This window comes from Leptonychotes weddellii, chromosome 6 (genome assembly GCF_054177405.1).
Source record: "Leptonychotes weddellii isolate Sample4059 chromosome 6, ASM5417740v2, whole genome shotgun sequence".
Classification (NCBI taxonomy): Eukaryota; Metazoa; Chordata; class Mammalia; order Carnivora; family Phocidae; genus Leptonychotes; species Leptonychotes weddellii.
In genome coordinates this window covers 55634025-55653775 of record NC_138374.1, presented here as the reverse complement: position 1 = coordinate 55653775, position 19751 = coordinate 55634025, and the positions used below count along the sequence as shown (strand labels likewise).

The 19751-nt window shown below is 36.8% G+C and overlaps 1 protein-coding gene across 1 annotated transcript in view; it reads left to right on the top strand.

Annotated features, from left to right (window-relative positions):
* The window catches only part of REEP3 (receptor accessory protein 3), a 93854-nt gene that overhangs the window by 39366 nt on the left and 34737 nt on the right, over nt 1–19751 (top strand). Inside the window, exon 2 of the mRNA XM_081823102.1 lies at nt 7865–7937. Within this exon, the coding sequence (XP_081679228.1) occupies nt 7865–7937 (73 nt within the window). The remainder of the gene's footprint in view (nt 1–7864; nt 7938–19751) is intronic.

The window sequence follows — 19751 nt, the reverse complement described above, 5'->3', positions numbered from 1 at the left end:
TGGCAAATAAGCCTACTCAGCTCCTGTCCTTTGTTGGTGTGAGTGAGTTTATGGTGCTGTGTTGAAGAGGATTCTGAGGCCAGTGTCAGCAGAAGGGAGTATAGGGAATGACTGGCTATCTGTCTGGGTCACAGGAATGAAGAACAGCAGAGAAACTTCTGCATTTTTGCCATCCTTAGATCAGGCTATCTTATGTAAATTTCACTGGTCTCAGTCAGTTTCTAATGTAAAGTGGATTACAGACAAATGGGCTTTATAGTCTTTTTTTTTTTTTAAGATTGTGTTTTTAAGTAATCTTTACATCCAACGTGGAGCTTGAACCCTGAGATCAAGAGTGCCACACTGTACTGACTAAGCCAGCCATTCACCCCCATAGTCTTTGATAAGGGCCTGATGTGTTGTATTTTGTATTGCTCTTTGAGAGTGTATACAGTATCTATGTTAACTGTCACTGACTCATCCTAACAGCCTCGTCCATTTGTCTTTCATCATTCTGATTTTTGATTCTATAGTTTATTTTGTCATCTTAATATTTGGTATCCCATTTATCTCTAGTCTCATTGAGTTGTTTTTAGTTCTTTAGTCTAATAGAACACTATCATTACTATTTTTTATTTGTTTGTTTGGGAGTATGATTCTAAAAGCAATGGAATAAGGAGAATTTGCCAAGTAATTCCTATAGGAGCATTGTCTTACCCATTAGTACTATATAGTTTAGATTATCGGCAATCAGCTATTTGTTGCATTTACTTTTAACAAACTACGATTTAAATTCTCTTATATTATTAAAGAGGGAATTTATTATCTAAAGACAGTCTTAAGGGAAATTAAAATAGTTCAGAAATGTTAATATCATTAGCTATAATGTTTTGGGATTTTTTTATTTTTTTTTAGTAATGATACACTGCATGATTGTTCTAATCCATATCTTAGAAACACAGTTCATCTGTGTAGTCATGCCTACTATCTGTTTGATTTTTCTAATCCTATTAAAAGTAGTCCTTAAATGAGTATTTCCTTGTAAGAATATAAATTGATGCCACTCTTCTAAAAAACATTTGGTAATGTTAACAAAACCCTTGAAATTTTAAACCCTTTGACCTAGTTAATTCCATTTGTAGGATGTCATTAGAAAACAAACACTGATTTTTAAATGTGGATTTTGGAATGAGAGTGCATGCTTTGAATCCAGACAATAAACTTACAAGGTGTATGACATTAGTTTAACTTCTGTCAGCCTCAGTCTTCACATCTGTAAAATAGGTATGAAAATAGTACCTATCCCTGGGTATCATTGTGAGAATTAAGTACAGCAATATATGAAAAGTGCTTAATATCCTGCCTCGTATAAATGTCAAAAATTGCTCTTATAAGTAATCATAGAAAGATTGTTCATCATAGCTTCATTAAAATAGTAAACACAGGAAAGGATTTGAATGATTTTCATCCATATGAGGGAATATTATACCCTGAAGTTTTTAAATGACATTCTTTAAGGATTTGTAAAGATGTAAGAAAATGCTCGTTAATATCCCATTTAGTGAAAGGGCAGGAAAATCTATATGCTCTAAGATGTCAGTTAATTATGTTTTAATTATATTTTAATTCTGTTATAAAATATTGTTCCTAAAATATTGTCTTTAAATATGTTAATTATGTTTTAAAATAGTGTTTTTTTAAAGATATTGTAGAAAAAACTGGAAAAGATAATGCCAAAATGTTAAGGATCAATGTTAGTAATTCTTAAAACTGGGTGATAGGTATAGGGGGATTATATTAATACGCTTGTTTCTTTTTTTTTTTTTTAAGATTTTATTTATTTGAGAGAGAGAGAATGAGAGAGAGCATGAGAGGGAGGAGGGTCAGAGGGAGAAGCAGAGCAGGGAGCCCGATGCGGGACTCGATCCCGGGACTCCAGGATCATGACCTGAGCCGAAGGCAGTCGCTTAACCAACTGAGCCACCCAGGCGCCCTATGCTTCTGTTTCTATACCGTAGACTAATATTTCATAATCATTTTTTAAAAGAATGGCAATAATAAAAGTTTAAATCCTTACAATTAGTGTTTTGTAACTTGTTTAGATGTAGATTAACCCTTGGTCAGTTTTGTTATTAAACTTTTATTGGTACTTTAAGGTTTTTAAAGGAGTTAAGAGAATGGCAGGTCAGACTTGAGAACATTTGATAAAAATTGTAATATATATAAATGTATGGAATAGCATTTAACAAAAAAGATGGTTCATTCAGTAATGGAATTACTACTGATTTTGTCATTCTTTTTTTTACTCTTTTACATCTTCTAAAAATTCTAGAGTAAGCTGTGTTTAGAATCTTAATTAGGAAAACCTTTAATCAGTTTTTAATGAAATACTGATAACTTTTATGCATTAAGAACTTTATTACTTCTAGTACTAAAAGCACTCTTACTCGTTGCTTCTGAGACTCATCTTTGAACAATACTGTTCTTCTCTAAGACAATTTTGGTGAAGGATAGATTTATGTCTGAACATCTGTCCAGAAAATAGCCATTTCAAGTATTTCTCGTATATAAAATATGATACAAGGGCCATCTCTACTATACATTTGCATAAAATTTCTTTTTAAAGTAGTATAAATTTTTCAGTATAGCCAGTGTACACATAGAAAACTTTACCTTAGTGGGAGGGAAAGGTATTATGAGTATTTTGGCAAAGTTTTCACTCTTTAGGCAGAAAAAAGATTAAGAGGAAATGAGTATCTATTTCTTCTTGCCTCTATAACTGAAACAGTATTCAAATTTATAGGTGAATTTTATTTGTAGCAAACACTTTCTTTACAAACCATGAGTTTATCTTGTAGGTGGCCTTTTAAAATAAACTACTTGATTTTATACACTGTGCTCATGCTTTGGCTTTATGCCCGACCTCCCAGATTGCAAACATCCAGAGTAAGACTCCATATTAAAGAAAATAAACCAGAAAAAAAAAACACCTAGAAAATATTACAGATGTTAGTAATAAATTACTCAGTAATAGTCACATTAGAGCAGTAATAAATTATAATAGTGGTGGTCCTTAAAAATTGTCCTACTGTTTATTAAGACATTTAATCTTTCCCATGTTCCAAATGAAATGCATTATTGTTTTCTACTCTTACAAGAGTTAGGTGTTAAGGGATATTGTGTTTATTCATTTGACTGATTCTATTCAATACAGAGGTTAAAAAATAAAGCAAAGAAAGAAGCCAAACTGCATCTATAAGCATAGTATCAACTAGTACCAAATCCTTACTATATGTGAGAAAATTATGTTTTGGAAGTCAGTTACATTAAAAAAAATATAATCTAGAATATATTAAAGGCAAAATGATTAATCCTGAAAAATTCTAAAATTCAAAACAATTAGAAGTCTATGGAGAAGTGGTAGATCTTGAAGGAAAAAAGGCATTAATGGAGCAAGAAAAAAAAAAAAGGCAAATTGAGGAAACCATGTTGGAACAGATGGCTTACATAAGGAAGAGGTTTTCAAATTATGTTCTGATGGGCCGCCACAGGGGCTGGTCAACAAGGCGGTAAGGAGGCCAGCTATTGAAGTCTTTAAGCAAGGCAGTGCAGCAGGTATATTAGGAAGATTGATTGGACATTGGAGCCAGAGGCTTGTGTTAGGAAATTATACAGTTAAGTCAGAGGAGATGGCATGAGCCTAAATGTATCACTGGCCATGGGTTTGAAAATAAAATAGGAAGATAGATTCTTGGACTCTCACCAAGGAAAAACCAACAGGACTGGGTTAGAGATTGGATAGATAAGTATAGCAGAGGAAGGAGGAGTCAAAAGATCATATAGTGACAGAAATGAAGAGTGTCATGTTGAATTTAAATCCAGTGGTACAAGAGGACATGGGACTATAGAAGATAATCGATTGTATCCAAATTCTAAAGGGAAATACTAAGTGGACTGAAATTAACTCGAGTATGTAAACTAGAACTATGACGGCTAACTGTAGGATTTGTACCTTGTGTCAGCAGTGGGGATGAACACAGCAGACCTGGAAATTGTGTTTTGGTTATTGCTTTCTCAGAACTCACTAGGCTGGATGACCCCTGTGCCTTTTAGGGGTTGCCATGTGTTAAATCATAAAGCCCTGGGTTCGGGCGCCTGGGTGGCACAGTCGTTAAGCGTCTGCCTTCGGCTCAGGTCATGATCCCAGGGTGCTGGGATCAAGTCCCACATCAGGCTCCCTGCTCGGCGGGAAGCCTGCTTCTCCCTCTCCCACTCCCCCTGCTTGTGTTCCTGCTCTTGCTATCTATCTCTCTTGTCAAATAAATAAATAAAATCTTTAAAAAAAAATAAAGCCCTGGGTTCTGTGGCTAGGCTAAAAATCCTGTATCCAGAGTCTGTGGATTGGCTTCTGCTAAAGTAGCCTTCACAGGGTAGTGTTGTTAGGTAAGGCAGAGATTGTTAATGTGGCTTCCAGTGGTGAAGATAAATCCCCAGCAGAAGACTTGGTATTCCTTTGAGCTGGTGACAACAGCCCCAAACTCAGGGTTCGTTTTTGTGAGGAATAACAAAGTCAACAGGTATTTACTATCCCTCCCCCACCAAAAAATAAACTATAAATGAACAAAGAATATAGAAATGTAGATATTCATTCTCAGTGTAAGAAAAAGCTTATTTAATATTAAATACAAACACCTATTTAATATAAAACTTCATAAATATAGGTATTATGGGCTGAATTGTGTCCCCCAAATTCATATGAAGTCCTAACCCCCAGTCCCTCAGAATGTAACTGTATTTGGAGATAAAAGATTAAAGAAAGCGATTAAGTTAAAATGAGGTCTTTGAGGTGTCTTAATCCAATGTGACTGGTGTTCTTATAAGAGGAGGTTACACAGACCAAGGGATGACCATGTGAGGACACAGTGAGAAGGTGACCATTGCAGTCCAAGGAGAAAGGCCTCAAAAGAAACCAAACCGCCAACACCTTGCTCTTGGCCTTCTAGCTTCCAGAACTATGAGAAAATATCTACTGCTTAAGCCATCCAGTCTGTGGTATTTTTTTTTTTCAGGTTTTATTTATAGGGGCCCCTGGGTGGCTCAGTCGGTTAAGCATCTGCCTCCCCTCAGGTCATGATCCCAGGGTTCTGGGATCAAGCCCCACGTCGGGCTCTCTGCTCAGCAGGAGCCTGCTTCTCCCTCTCCCTGCCGTTCCCCCTGCTTGTACTCTCTCTCTCTGTCAAGTAAATAAATAAAATCTTTAAAAAATATTTTATTTATTTACTTGACAGAGAGAGAATCCACAAGCAGGGGAAGCAGAGGGAGAGAGGGAGAAGCAGGCTCTCCGCTGAGCAGGGAGCCTGATGTGAGGCTCGATCACAGGACCGTGGCCACCCAGCCACCCCTCTGTGGTATTTATTTAATGACAGCCCAGCAAACATAGTTCAACATGTATTTTTAGCAATATGTAAATAATACCAAAACAGTATCAAACAACAATATCAAAACAACTTATAAACAATATCAAAAGATAACAAGAACCTAGACAAAAATTGCTTAATATGCAAAATAGACAAAGAAGGACCTAGAATCTACAACACTCCAGTACCAGCATGTATAGCACCCAGAACTTGGTCTTAAATACCACCCTCCGGTGAAAGGAACCAAGACCCCTTGGAGAAATGACTGATTCTAGGAACGATGCAGGATATACATTGGATGAGTCTGGAGCATTATATAGTGCCAGAAAGTAATACATTGTTAAAAAAAAAAAAACAAAACTCAACAATTATAGGTCTGTCAGAGGGACACAGGAGCAAACTGAAAGATCTCAGTGTTCAAAGCCTTGAGCAGCAAAATGAAGTACTACTGTATTAAAACCCAAAGTGTAAAATAAACAGAGGAGTCCATATTGATATAAATAAATCATTGAATAAATAAATGGAGAATAGATAAATCTCCCATGCAGAAAAATTTCAGATAATATGCATTGATACTCCACTCAAGAAGGTGGAACATAATTCCCTGGTTCAAGTATGGCCTGTGCATAGCAGCTTCCTTCCCAAGAATACAGTGTGGACAGGGTTGGGGTAGGAAGTCACCTCACAGTGAAGTCTGACAAACACTACCTCAGCCTGCTGGTCAGGGTTAACATCAACAGTGATAAATCACGTTGATAGTGTGTCCTTGATATAATAGGATGAAATGGTACTTCACCTCTTGTGGTCCTCCTCCCAAAAATTCATACCTCAGTTTAATCATGAGAAAAACATCAGACAAATTCCAGTAAAGGATCTCCTCCGATATTCACCAATACTCAAAACTTGTCAAAGTCATTTCCCCAGGAAAGTCTGAGAATTTTTTTTTTTTTTTTAAACCAGGAGGACCTAAGGAGACAGGATAGGTAAATACAATGTGTTATCCTGGATGGGATCTTGGGTCAGAAAAAGGATGGTAGGTAAAAACTAAAGCAATCTGAATAGAATATGGACTTTAGTTAATAATATATCAATATTGGTTTGTGAATTGTGACAAATGTACCATACTAATGCAATATGTAGATAAGAGGGGAAACATTTAGGGTTTATGGTAACTATAGTGTATTCCCAACGTTGCTGTAAAATTAAAACTATTCCAAAAGATTTTTTTAAAATAGATCAGAAAAGTAGACAACAGGATATCATACACCATATGCATCAAAAAGCCAGTAAATACTTGAAAAGAAAATCACGTTTACTGGTATTCAGGAATGTACATTAAAATTTTTCTCCTATTTAGCTGGCGAACTTTGTTTTTTAAATAATGATGCCAGTGATCAGCCATGTATAGTAATGTAAAGTGGAACTGCTTCTCTGGAGGGCATTTTGATGATAGATAAAAATGTATGTACTTTTTGAAGCAGCAACATCCTAACGAGGAAGTGAATATCAATGGACAGAGAACTGTTTTTATGTTCTGCGCAATCGAAAAAACCTGGAAATGAACTAAAAACCTATTATATGGGATTATTTAAATAAACTAAGGGAATCTCAATGTGGAATGTAATGAAGGTATTAAGAATACGTACTGTAGAATATTTGAGGGCAAAAAACTCCATGATGTATTACCTGAAAATGCCAACTGTAAGCCATGTATAGGTGTTGTTCCAGTTCTGGGTCTGTCCTTTCATGGTATGTGTGATTGTACATATCTGTTGGATCTGTGATTTGGCAAAATAATCTTAACAGATGGTGTTAAATTAAATCTTGTTAATGATTTAGGCATTTTATAAATGTTTAAAGAGAGCTATTTCAGTGCATGTTGTAATATATCAGGTATTGACAGCACCATTATTATAATTAGAAGCCAGTACGTCTCAAAATAAAGGACCACTTTTGTATTACAAGTTGTGTGTGTGTACACACGTGTTATATTTAGGTTTTGGGAATATTACACGTGGACAAAAAGTAGGATTTGCATACAATAAAATGTTGCCTGCAGTTCTCTCTGGTAGGGTTGGGACAATTTTTATTTTTGGTGTTTTCTACATTTTCCAAATATTCAAGGAACCATAGACCATTTTTTGTGATGACAAAGGCTTTATTTTTAAATTCAAGTATAATTAACGGTGTTAAGAGTTTCAGGTGTACAGTAAGTTTTTTTAAATGATGATTTTTAAAATATAAATTTTTTCCCATGATACTGTACCTAGAATATTGAAATCCTCTGTTAAAAAAGAAAAGAGAATATTTTTACTTTGCTTTCTGAGTGGATTTAGTCTGCACACAATTTGCATTCATACAAACATACACCATTGTATGTTTCCCATGTAGTTTCTACTTTTGTATTAGGTGAAAGTAGTTAAAAGCATTATTGTATTTGATTAGTCTTCTCATACTTTTACTTTTAGGTTGGTGTTTGGAATGCTTTATCCTGCATATTATTCATACAAAGCTGTGAAGACCAAAAACGTTAAGGAATATGTAAGTATAGTTTTATGAGTGATTAATTCTAGCTTAATGTATCTGTGATATATAAGACTAGAAAATCATTATTTTAGAAATAGCTGGGATAATGTTTTTGGTTAAAAATGTTATATAAATAAAAAGACTAAACTTCATTAACTTCATAAACTAATTTTGAATACAATTCCAAAGGAGAGTTTCAAAAAAAAAAGTTCACTGTCAGTTGGCATTTGAGTAAGTGTATGATTTCCAAATGGGTAATTGGATCTCTTATTCATTTTCTCTAAGTTCCAATTTAAGAAGTTGGGGGGGGGGGCGTCTGTTTTTTAGCCTGTGAATTTATAGGTAGACTGAGAACATAATTCTTTCTCACCCCAAACCTTTTTCCTTTTTTCATAGCTTTTTAATTGATTTAAATATACAGATACCTCATTACTATTGACAGTTGCAGTCTTTTTTCTTCTTAAATCAGCCTCTACAGTTGATGCTTCAATAACACAGGGGTTCCTCCGCAGTGGAAAGTCTGCGTATAATTTTTAACTCCCCCAAAACTTAGCTATTAATTGCCTACTGTTGACCAGAAGCCTTACCCATAAGATAAACAGTCAATTAACACATATGTTAAATACTCCATTAGAAGTAAGTTAGAGAGGGACACCTGGGTGACTCGGTTTGGCATCGGAGTCTTGATTTCAGCTCAGGTCATGATCACTGGGTCATGGAGCCTGCTTAGGATTCTCGCTCTCCTGCTCTTTTTTTTTAAAAAAAGTAAGCTAGAGAAAAGATGTTAAGAAAAATCATAGGGCAGAAAAAATACATTTATAGGACTGTACTATATTTATCAAAGAAGAATTTACATATAAGTGGATCTGCACAGTTCAAACCTGTGTTGTTCAAGGGTCAACTGTACTAGCTGATACATTTCTTCTTACTTGGAATATTTGTCATACTGTTATTAAAGGAGATCTTTTTTTCTGAGTCTAATTAACTACAATTGAAATATACAGGGGGAAGTTTCTCAACTTTGCACGTATTTCCCCTATAAAACATTATAAACCCAGGATATGCAATAACTGGTATGCCTCTGTGTCTTTGTGTATGTATTTGTGGTATTCTCCTATCTTCCCTCTAAATCTGGGTGATTTTATTGGAAAAAAATTAAGTACAAATCGAAAATGAAGTTTATATGAGAAGCTGTAGTAATACGAAGATATTACCAGTGGGCACACAAATACCATGCCCTAAAATAAAAAGGGAGTAACAGTAAGAAATATGAAGGTATAATAATTTGAAAAAAAGAAAGAAATAGGCCTGTCATGTGTAAGTTAATGGTAAAAGAGCAAAAAGGATAGTGTTATTTAGGGACTGACCATTCTAAAGTATTTATCTATTTCTTACAGTGCATCGGTTTAACTTTGTTAGTGTTAATTTTTAGATACTTAAAAACATGGGTTTGTGTGTTTTAATCCCTTAATACTCAAATTTTTATTACTGTATTTGTCTCTAAGTTTGGGATTAATAAGAATGGTCTAACCCTGAAATTTTAATTCTGCTTCATAAGTTAAAGATAACCTGTGGAAGAGAATCCAGTAACATTGAAACTGATGGAAAAACTATAAAACTTGATATATGTTACTATATATACATATGTATGCATACATGTGTGTAGTTAGGTATATACTTCACATATTGCCTTGTAGTTTTTAGCAAATAACTCATTAACAGAGTAGGAATTATCTGTACATAATTTTGCTATAATATTGTGACTGAAAAGTTCGCTTATCATCCCTCTTGGGAACAGCAGAATAAGGAGTAGTTGAAGAGAAACTAGGGAGGTAGAAAGGCAATTGGTTTGATAGTTACATGGTAATCATCTCTCCACAAATGAAATGAAACCTAAAAGCAGAAATGGTCAGGCATCAGAACAGAAAAGGCAGGGCATTTACCTTTAACAAGGAAATATGATACAGCCCAGAAGACCTGGTGACCATGTTATCTGCCATCAAGGCTGCTAGAGAGACCAAGCTGAGATAGCACATTAGAACATTTGCATTTATATGATTTCTTACCAATTTCAAAATACTTTTATATATTATTGTTTCTAATTGCTACTGTAACAAATTGCCACGTACTTACTGGCTTAAACCAATCCAGAGGTATTCTCTTACAGTCCTGGAGATCAGAAATCTGACATGGATCTAAAGGGCTGTACTCTTTTTGGAGGCTCAAAGGAAAAATCTGTTCCCTTACCTTTTCTAGCTTCTACAGGCTGCGTGCATCCTTGGCTTATGGTTCTATTCATCATCTTCAAAGCCAGAAACGTTGAGCTGAGACTTCTCATGTTTCCATCCCTCTGGTTCTTTCTTCTGCCTCCCTCTTCTGCTTACAAGGATGCTTGTGATTACATTGGGTCCACCTGAGTAAACCAGGATCCTCTCCCCATCTTAGGGTCACCTGGTTGGCAAACGGAATTCCATCTGCAGCCTGATTTCTCCTTTACCACATAACCTAACATATTCTTAGGTTTTAGGAATTAGGACATAGACATCTTTGGGGGAGGGAGACATTATTCCGTGTACCATAATATCTCACTGGCCCTCACTACAACTCTAAATCAATAAATAAAGTAGGCAGGGAAAATATTTCAGTATTACAGTCTCAGAGAAGTAAATCAACTCGTCCAGCGTCACATGGATCATTAAGGCAGGAATGGTACCAGATTGGATATCTTGTTTATAATGTTTTATTCTTTCTCTGCTACCATGCTACCTTTAGATAAGTAGGTGAGGATTCTAGCTTCACAAAGAAGTAGAAAGTTTCCACAACCTGCCAGTGGATGTGCGTCCAAAGTAGACCTTCCAGGGCCACAAAAATAAGGATATTTTTTAAGAAGGTGGGCACTGAGGCCGCTTAACCAGTCAGTACCAGGACAGGACTCATAAGCATCTAAATCAACTATGATCAAAATGATTAAAGATGAAGTTAGGGGGCGCCTGGGTGGCTCAGTCGTTAAGCGTCTGCCTTCGGCTTAGGTCATGATCTCAGGGTCCTGGGGTGGAGCCCCACATCGGGCTCCCTGCTCGGCGGGAGGCCTGCTTCTCCCTCTCCCACTCCCCCTGCTTGTGTTCCCTCTCTCACTGTGCCTCTCTTTGTCAAATAAATAAATAAAATCTTTAAAAAAAAAAAAAAAAAAGATGGAGTTAGAAGGTTTTGAAAATGTTGGCAGTTCTTTAAGTATTTCCAATCTAAATTTACTTTTGACAGAATGTTGGAATATTATTTTCTTGCTGAGTCTCGCCTAAACTTAATCTGAACCTAACTCTGATCATAACAGTTTTACTAGAACTCTGTTCTCAAGTTTTCATATATAGTGATCCCATCCACATTTGCTTTGTTTTGCATATGGTAGTTTCTTAGCAGTTAACCTTCAGATTTCCCTGTTATATTTTTAATAGCCTTTTATATTACCTGATATTGTTTGTATGTGTTTGTCCTCCCCACCGGAAACAGCTCCGTAGAGTTTTGTTGTTTTGTTAACTATGTTCCCCTACCTAGAACAGTACATGGTATATATAGTAGGTACTCAGTATTTTTTGAATGAATGACTAAAGGAATATTCAGAATAAGGAAAGGGGCGCCTGGGTGGCTCAGATGGCTGAGCGTCTGCCTTTGGCTCAGATCATGATCTCCCAAGTCCTGGGATCCAGCCCCGTGTTGGGCTTCCGGCTCAGCAGGGAGTCTGCCTCTCCCTCTGCCTCGTGCTCTCTTTCTCTCAAATGAATAAATAAAATCTTAAAAAAAAAAAAATAAGAAAAGGAAGAAGAGTTGAAGAGTGTACATTTCGTAAGTGGATTGGTCTAGTTTCTCAGCTTTGATTCTGCCGGGTTAAGGAGTAGTCAGTCCAGTCTGACTTACCCAAAGCTCAGTTTCTTTGTGGAATTTGGTTATTACATAAATTCCACTGATATCTACTTCAAAATTGTTTTCAGAAAGCAAACATTTTAGATTAATTTACTTCTTTCCACCCTAACTACTACCATTCCCCTTAAGCCTGCAAATAGTAGATTGCACCTGATAAAACAGATGCTGTGCTCAAATCAAAACAAATGGAAAGTGCTGTGTGTTTTGGCAACCTTCCTTTCTTCCTTTGCCTATTTTTAAAACAGAGCTTTCCTAGGATATAATTTCCTGTATAGTGTGGCTGATATGGCCTACTTAAAGTCTTTCAGCCTTGCAGTAATTGAAATGTAAACTTACTGAAGAATTAGTATGGTTTTGCAAATTTTTTTAGGCTTATACCATCTCGTGACTTGAAAATAGAGTGTTTACTTCCAAGTCGTGTGTAATTGCTGTAGTTTTTCTAGGAAACCGTGTTCTTATTCTAAGAATGTTGGAGAACGTGGCAATGAAAAGATTGGCTGACAGCACTTAAAAAATCAAAATCAGACATTTGGTCCCGAGATTTACTGTGAGCAAGAACAAAGAACAGTTAAAACTCTAGGAGATTACTCTTTTAAAGGCTTAGAAATAGCCCTCTAAAACCTTATTGACTTGGTTTTGAAAGTGACCTAATTTTTCCTGAAAATGAACAAATACACATACTAGCTTAATAGTTCTTTTCAATTGGTAAAATCTGAAGTTGTCTGCTAGTTTTAGGGTGGATATAAAAGAGGAAAAAATACAGTAAAGAAAGTATACATTTTTTTATTGTCAAGAAGTGTTCCCCAGGCATCTTTTCATTTTGTGTTTAAAGATTTTATTTATGTATTTGAGAGAGAGAGACAGCATGAGCAGGGAGAGGGAGAAGCAGACTCCCAGATGAGCAGGGAGGACCCTGAGATCATGACCTGAGTCGAAGGCAGAGGCTTAACCGACTGGGCCACCCAGGTGCCCCATCTTTTCATATTTTGGATTAAAAATAGTCATTTGATTCAAGGGTTTTCATTTGGGAAGCGTAAAGATTAACCCTCTGATTAAGGTGGAATTTTTTGAAAATTAGTTTTGTCAGGCCACATCTGTTTATTTACCATTCTGATCTACTTTTAATTTAGTTTTTATTTTTATCAAAGCTGTACTTATTTATAATTTTAAAATCAGTTTTGTAAAGCTTTTATTATGAAAAACAACAGTTCCCCACCTTCCCCATCCCTGTTTCTCTCTTGACTCCACTACTTTCAGCTCTTTTATCTGAATCCTTTAGTATTTATTTCCATATCTAAATAACAGGCTTATATTGCTATTTCTTAATTTTTCAGATGGACATTATCAGTTGACTTCTTTCTATTAAAGATGATTAATAGTAGCTACCCAGTGTCACTATATACATGCATATTTCCCTGTCCATGATAGCCTCCCAGGGTCATTACAGTGTAATTTGGTTTGGATCAGTATTAAATATTTGCATTATTTAGGCCAAGTTGGAAAGAAGCAATAGACTCAAGAGATAAAGAACACCTAGAACCAGGCTGCTGGGTTATCATCCCAGCCCTATCTATTACTAGCTGTGTCGTCATACAAGCTATTTGGCCTTTCTGTGCCTCAGTTTTCATATCTGTAGAATGAAAACTGTTGTAGTACCTCCTCAGGTGGTTGTGAGAATTCTGTGAGTTAATGAACATAAAGCATTTAAATCAGTAGCTGACATATAAGAGTACCTGTTACATAGTATTTTTCGCTATAAAAACACTATTTGCATTTGGTCTCTACAGTGTCCTACCATTATCATTTTTTTTTCCTGCACAGTAGTTTATTTTCCCTGGTGTTCTTCATTGTCTTGTTTATTGTTTGTTTGATTTTTCACTTATGTGTTATTCTCTATTACTGCGCATTTAGACCCGAATTCTCCACAGTTGTGTAGATTTCTTCTCAGTGCGTTATCATCCATCAGATATTCCAGACTGGCTCTTGTTTTAGATCCTCAGATTTCTTAATCTCCTGTTTTCCTCCTTTTTATTTTACTTCCTCATTTAAATTAAATATATCCTTCCCAAGAAGGTTGTGTGAGAGGCAATTTTCTGATCTTTTTTCTTCTCTTTCCTGTCACTTTTTCTTTTTGCTCTGTTTTATGATGGGTTTCTCAGTTTCATCTTCTAACCCTTTAGTTAATCTTTTAATTCCTACTCCTGTGTGTTGAATTTCTAAGAGTGCTTTTCATTCAATGAATGTTCCTTTTCCTCTAGTGTCCTATTCTTATGTTGTTTAAAATAGCTTCCCTTTTGCCTGAGTCTATGAATGATGGTATTTTAGATGTGTTCTTTCTGCATAGTCTCTCCATTGAATTCTGTTTGTTTGTTTCAGCCTGTCTCTCATGTTTGATTTTCTCAAATGTTTCATAGTCCTTGGTCCACCGCTCATGTTGGAGTATGATAATCACAAGCTGGCTGGAGGCCCTGTGCCCATGAAGAGGCTTGAATGTCCTCTTCAATGTAGGCTGATCTGATGAGGCAACTATATCTGTTCCAGAGCTCCTGAGAGGACATACCACAAACTGAATGGCTTAAAACAAAACAAAACAAAAAAACAGAAATTTATGTCTCATGGTTCTGGAGGTGAGAAGGGCATAGTTGAGATGTGGACAGGGCCACGTTCCCTCTGAAACTTGTTGAGGAGAATCCGTTCTTGCCTGTTTCCAGCGTCTGGTGGCTGCCAGTCCTTGGTGCTCCTTACCTTCCAGCTGCAGCACTTCACACTCTGCCCCTGCACTCACATGGTCATCTCCCCCATGTGTCTGTGACTCAGAGTCGCTTCTTTGCTCCTTACAAGGAACCAGGCACATCAGATTCAGGACCCACCGTACCTCAGTATGACCTCATCTTAATGACATCTGCAGTGACCCTGTCTCCATATGATGTCACATTCTGAGGTCCTGGGGGTTAGAACTTTGTATTAGTCAGATCAGGCTGCCATCACAAAATACCACACACTGAGGAGCTTAAACAACACAAATTGATTTCCTCACAGTTGTGGATGCTGAAAGTCCAAGATAGAGGTGCCATCAGGATTGGTTTTTGGTGACGCCTCTTCCTGGCTTGTAGACAGCCACCTTCTCCCTGTGTCCTCACGTGGCCTTTTCTATGTGCAAGTGTGAAGAAAGCTCTTGTGAGTGTCTCTTATAAGGACACAAGTTCTATCAAATTAGGGCCCCCTTAGGACCTCATTTAATCCTAATTACCTCCATAAAGGCCCTGTCTCCAAATACAGTCACCTTGGGGCTTATGGCTTCAATATACGAATTTGGGGAGATCACAATTCAGTCCATAACAGACTTCAACATATATGAGGGAGACACAGTTCAAACCATAACAACTGTTTCCTTGGAAAATTATCAAAATATCTGTAACTTTAGGTATTTTCTTTCATGCAAGTCAGACTCTTCAGAGAAGATTCTTCCATTCTGAAAGGTACTTGGTTGGTAGCATTCTGGTGAGAGAATAAGGGTTAGGGGCTCTCAATATTTAATTTATAAACTGTAACTTAATTCCTACTCTACTGTGCCAGAGATTTACAAATCCAGAGCTCCTCTGACTCACTCTTCCCAGAGAATCAGCCGCAAGGTTCTTCTTGGAGGAAGGAGGCACATCACCAAACCACTAGATTGGGAGGGCATCTGGGGACCTGCCTGCTCCTTCGGCAGACTTAACAGCCATTCTTCCTGTCTTTTGCCCTAGTGGCCAAGAATTGTGTCACCAATTCTTGAGCCTTCCTGGAGCTCTGCGGTGTCAAGTTGGATTGCTTCTCAGTTTTTCCCACTGTCAGCTTAATACTCAGTTTTTTCAGGCCCCCTAAGTCAGTTGCTACTCATCCACTTCCTTCCTACCTCCAAAAATTTCGACACTGTCTTCTCTTCTGTATTCTTCTGGACTTAATATCTTTTTAAAACATCACTTTTACTGTTGTTTTAATGAGATTTGTGGTAAGGATGCAATTAAATGTGTATATTCAGTTTATCATCTTTACCCAGATTCCCAGATTGACTTTGTGAGTGAACTACTTCTGGCTGAAATACACTGTGATATCAAATAAGACTTATTTTATCATTAACATTGGTTTTTAAAATGTGTTCGCATGGAAGATAGGTTAAAAGTAGTAATAGATACCAGTTTTTAGATCTTTGACAATCATTTTAAAAGTTAATTTTAACTGACATACAGTGAATACATGTGTATCCATCTTGTCTTGAGTTATTTGGTTTGCCAATCAAGTACTGATAAATAAAAATCACAAATTTCACTTAGGACAGTTAAATAAAATCACTTGGGACAGTTCATTATCCTTTAATGAAATAAATAAATAAATCTACTTACATTTACCTTAAGGTAGGTGATGAATATTCTTTTATAAACCTAACTTTGATATGCCAAGTTTACTTATATGTTAAATACATATCAGTATGTAATTTCACTCCTGAAGTAATTGATGCTGTTATAATTAAGTGACTTATACTCTTCCTTATGTTTTCTAAAACCAATTTCTTCATGATCATCACATGACCATTACAATGAATCCACTTTAGAAAACAAGTGTTAAATTTAAATAAGGTTATATAATTGGGGTGTGTGGTAATGAATGTCTAGCACAGTTCCTTCAAAAATTTTAGAATGTGAATTACAGTACCCCTTGACCTTTATGAAGTCAACAAAAGCATTCCTACAATTTTCACACTAAGATATAGCTAGCCAACCACAGCTATCTTGTCCTTTTCTAGCTTCCAGTGCAAATGCTTTGGAAAACAGACACAAAGAAAAAAAATTCTCACAGTAACATTTAAACCTAATAGGCTAACTTGGGCTTTTGCTAATATCTAAGAAGAATTTGACCAATTGTAGTGCCAATGGAAATAGATTTTTTAAAAACAGGGACAGAAACGGTTGTTTCCATTAAAGGAAATGTTGTTTAGTAAATTGGAGGGAGGCCTAGCTACCTCCACCCCAATCCCCAGTGATAGAACAGCTGAAAATCAGAAAGGCTACAGCTACCAAAACACTTGATTGCCACCACCCTCACTGTGCAGGAACAGCTCGCTCACTGTCTCTCTGTCTCTCAAATAAAGAAATAAATAAATCTTTAAAAAATGAAAATAAAAGCTCATGAGAGATGTTACTTCAGAAATATAATACAAATGTAAAAAGATGAAATTCTTTTGAAAAATTACAAAAATGTATTGAATTGTATTATACAAATACATGAAATTTTGTCTGTCTCTTGGCTATCAGAATATAGACTGATTCTTTTTTTAAACCACAGATCCAAACTCTGTAGGTAAAATGAGAAAAGTCTTCAAAAGGTCTTGAAAAGTCACAAAAATAGATTGAGTTGAGTAGTTTTATTTTAAAGTATTGTATTAACTTACAAAGGTTTCCAGTAGGCATCTTTTATCTTTTTTAACTTTTTATTTAAATTCCAGTTAATATGCAGTGTAATATTCATTTCAGGTATACAATATAGTGATTCAACACTTACATACAACACCTGGTGCTCATCACAAGTGCACTACTTAATCCCCATCACCTATCTCGCCCATCTCCCCACCCACCTCCCCTCCAGCAACCCTCAGTTTGTTCTCTATACTTCAGAGTCTGTTTCTTGGTTTGCCTCTCTCTCTCTTCCTTTTTTTTTTTTAAGATTTTATTTATTTATTTGACAGAGACAATGAGAGAGGGAACACAAGCAGGGGGAGTGGGAGGAGAAGGAGGCTTCCTGCAGAGCAGGGAGCCTGAAGCAGGGCTTGATCCCAGAACCTTGGGATCATGACCTGAGCCGAAGGCAGACGCTTAACGACTGAGCCACCCAGGCACCCCTGCCTCTCTCTCTCTTTCTTTTCTTTTCCCCCTTTGCTCGTTTGTTTTGCTTCTTAAATTCCACATATGGGGTGCCTGGGTGGCTCAGTCGTTAAACGTCTGCCTTCGGCTCAGGTCTGACCCTGGGATCGAGCCCTGTGTCGGGCTCCCTGCTCCGCAGGAAGCCTGCTTCTCCCTCTCCCACTCCCCCTGCTTGTGTTCCCTCTCTTGCTATGTCTCTCTCTGTCAAATAAATAAAATCTTTTTTAAAAATAAATAAATAATTAAATTCCACATATGAGTGAAATCATATGGTATTTGTCTTTGACTATTTCAATTAGCACAATACTCTCTAGCTCCATCCATGTCATTGCAAATGGCAAGATGTCATTCTTTTTGATGGCTAATATTCCATTGTGTATATATACCACATCTTTATCCATTCATCAATCGATGAACACTTGGACTGTTTCCATAATTTGGCTATTGTAGGTAATGCTGCTATAAACGTTGGGATGCATGTATCCCTTGGATTTAGTGTTTTTGTATTCTTTGGGTAAATACCTAGTAGTGCAGTTGCTGGATTATAGTGTAGTTCTATTTTTAACTTTTTGAGGAGCCTCCCTACTGTCTTCCACAGTGGCTGCACCAGTTTGCATTCCCATCAACAGTGCAAGAGGGTCCCTCTTTCTCCACAGCCTCACCAACACCTGTTGTTTCTTGTGTTGTTGATATTAGCCATTCTGACAGGTGTGTGTTGGCTATCAGATTAAATATAAACTGATTCCTTTTTTTTAAAACCACAGTTCCAAATTCTGTAGGTAAAATGGGGAAGAAAATCTTCAAAAGATCTTGAAAAGTCACAAAAGTCGATGGAGTTGAATAGTTTTATTTTTAAATATTGTTTTAATTTTCAAAGGTTTCCAATAGTCCTCTTTTTTTTTTTTTAAGATTTTATTTATTTATTTGACAGAGAGAGAATGAGAGAGAGAGCACATGAGAGTGGGGAGGGTCAGAGGGAGAAGCAGGCTCGCTGCCGAGCAGGGAGCCCGATGCGGGACTCGATCCAGGGACTCCAGGATCATGACCTGAGCCGAAGGCAGTCGCTTAACCAACTGAGCCACCCAGGCGCCCCTCCAATAGTCCTCTTTAAATGAAGATCTAACACTTGTTTTATTATGTTATATCCTTTCATTATTATTGTTTTAAGTAGGCTCCATGCCCAGTGTGGAGCCCAATGCAGGGCTTGAACTCATGAACCTGGCTGGGATCAAGACCTGAGCTGAGATCAAGAGTCAGACACCGAACTGACTAAGCCACCCAGGTGCCCCTAAATATGTTTTTTTAATCCCCAAGTAATTTTTATCTACAGCCAAGGTGAAAATAATTAAGAGGTATCATGTTATTGTGAAAAGTAATAGTTTTTACCACATTGTACTTTTTTAATATAAGTTTAGGCATGAGATGGACACCAAATAACAAATAGTTTGTTTTAGAAACATTTGTATGTACATGGACTAATTAACAACTTGGAAGGTCTTGTAGAAAAATAATACTTTAACAAAATTATACGATACAATTATAAGGGTAAGGATATTGAGTTAGACTTTCTCTTAGTTCCTGTGTTGTAGGGCTGGCCATACACAAAATTCCCTCCGTCAGTGAAATTTCCCTTCAGAATCATGCACCTTTCTTCACCTTACTCCTGCCTCTTTGTTCCTCTGACTGTGTTTACCCAGGGCCTTCTGGCTGTCCTGCACCCTGGCACTCAGCCAGCCCTTTCTTACCCCCAAGTATCCTGTGACCTGTCACTCGTCTCTCTCCACTCACCCAAATGTGAACTTCAGTTCTCTATGTGAGGTTGATTGCACAGGCTTTTGAAGGGAAGTAATTTGATATCCCAGGCTCATTTTCAGTCATGACAGAGATTTATTCTTTCTGGAGTTTTTTCCTACCAGTCTTTGCTTCTCAAGAACACTGTGTTCTCCCATGTGGTATAAAGGCTGATTCTTACTGTTTGAATGATTACTGTATGTTCAAAGTATGCTGTTGAGCC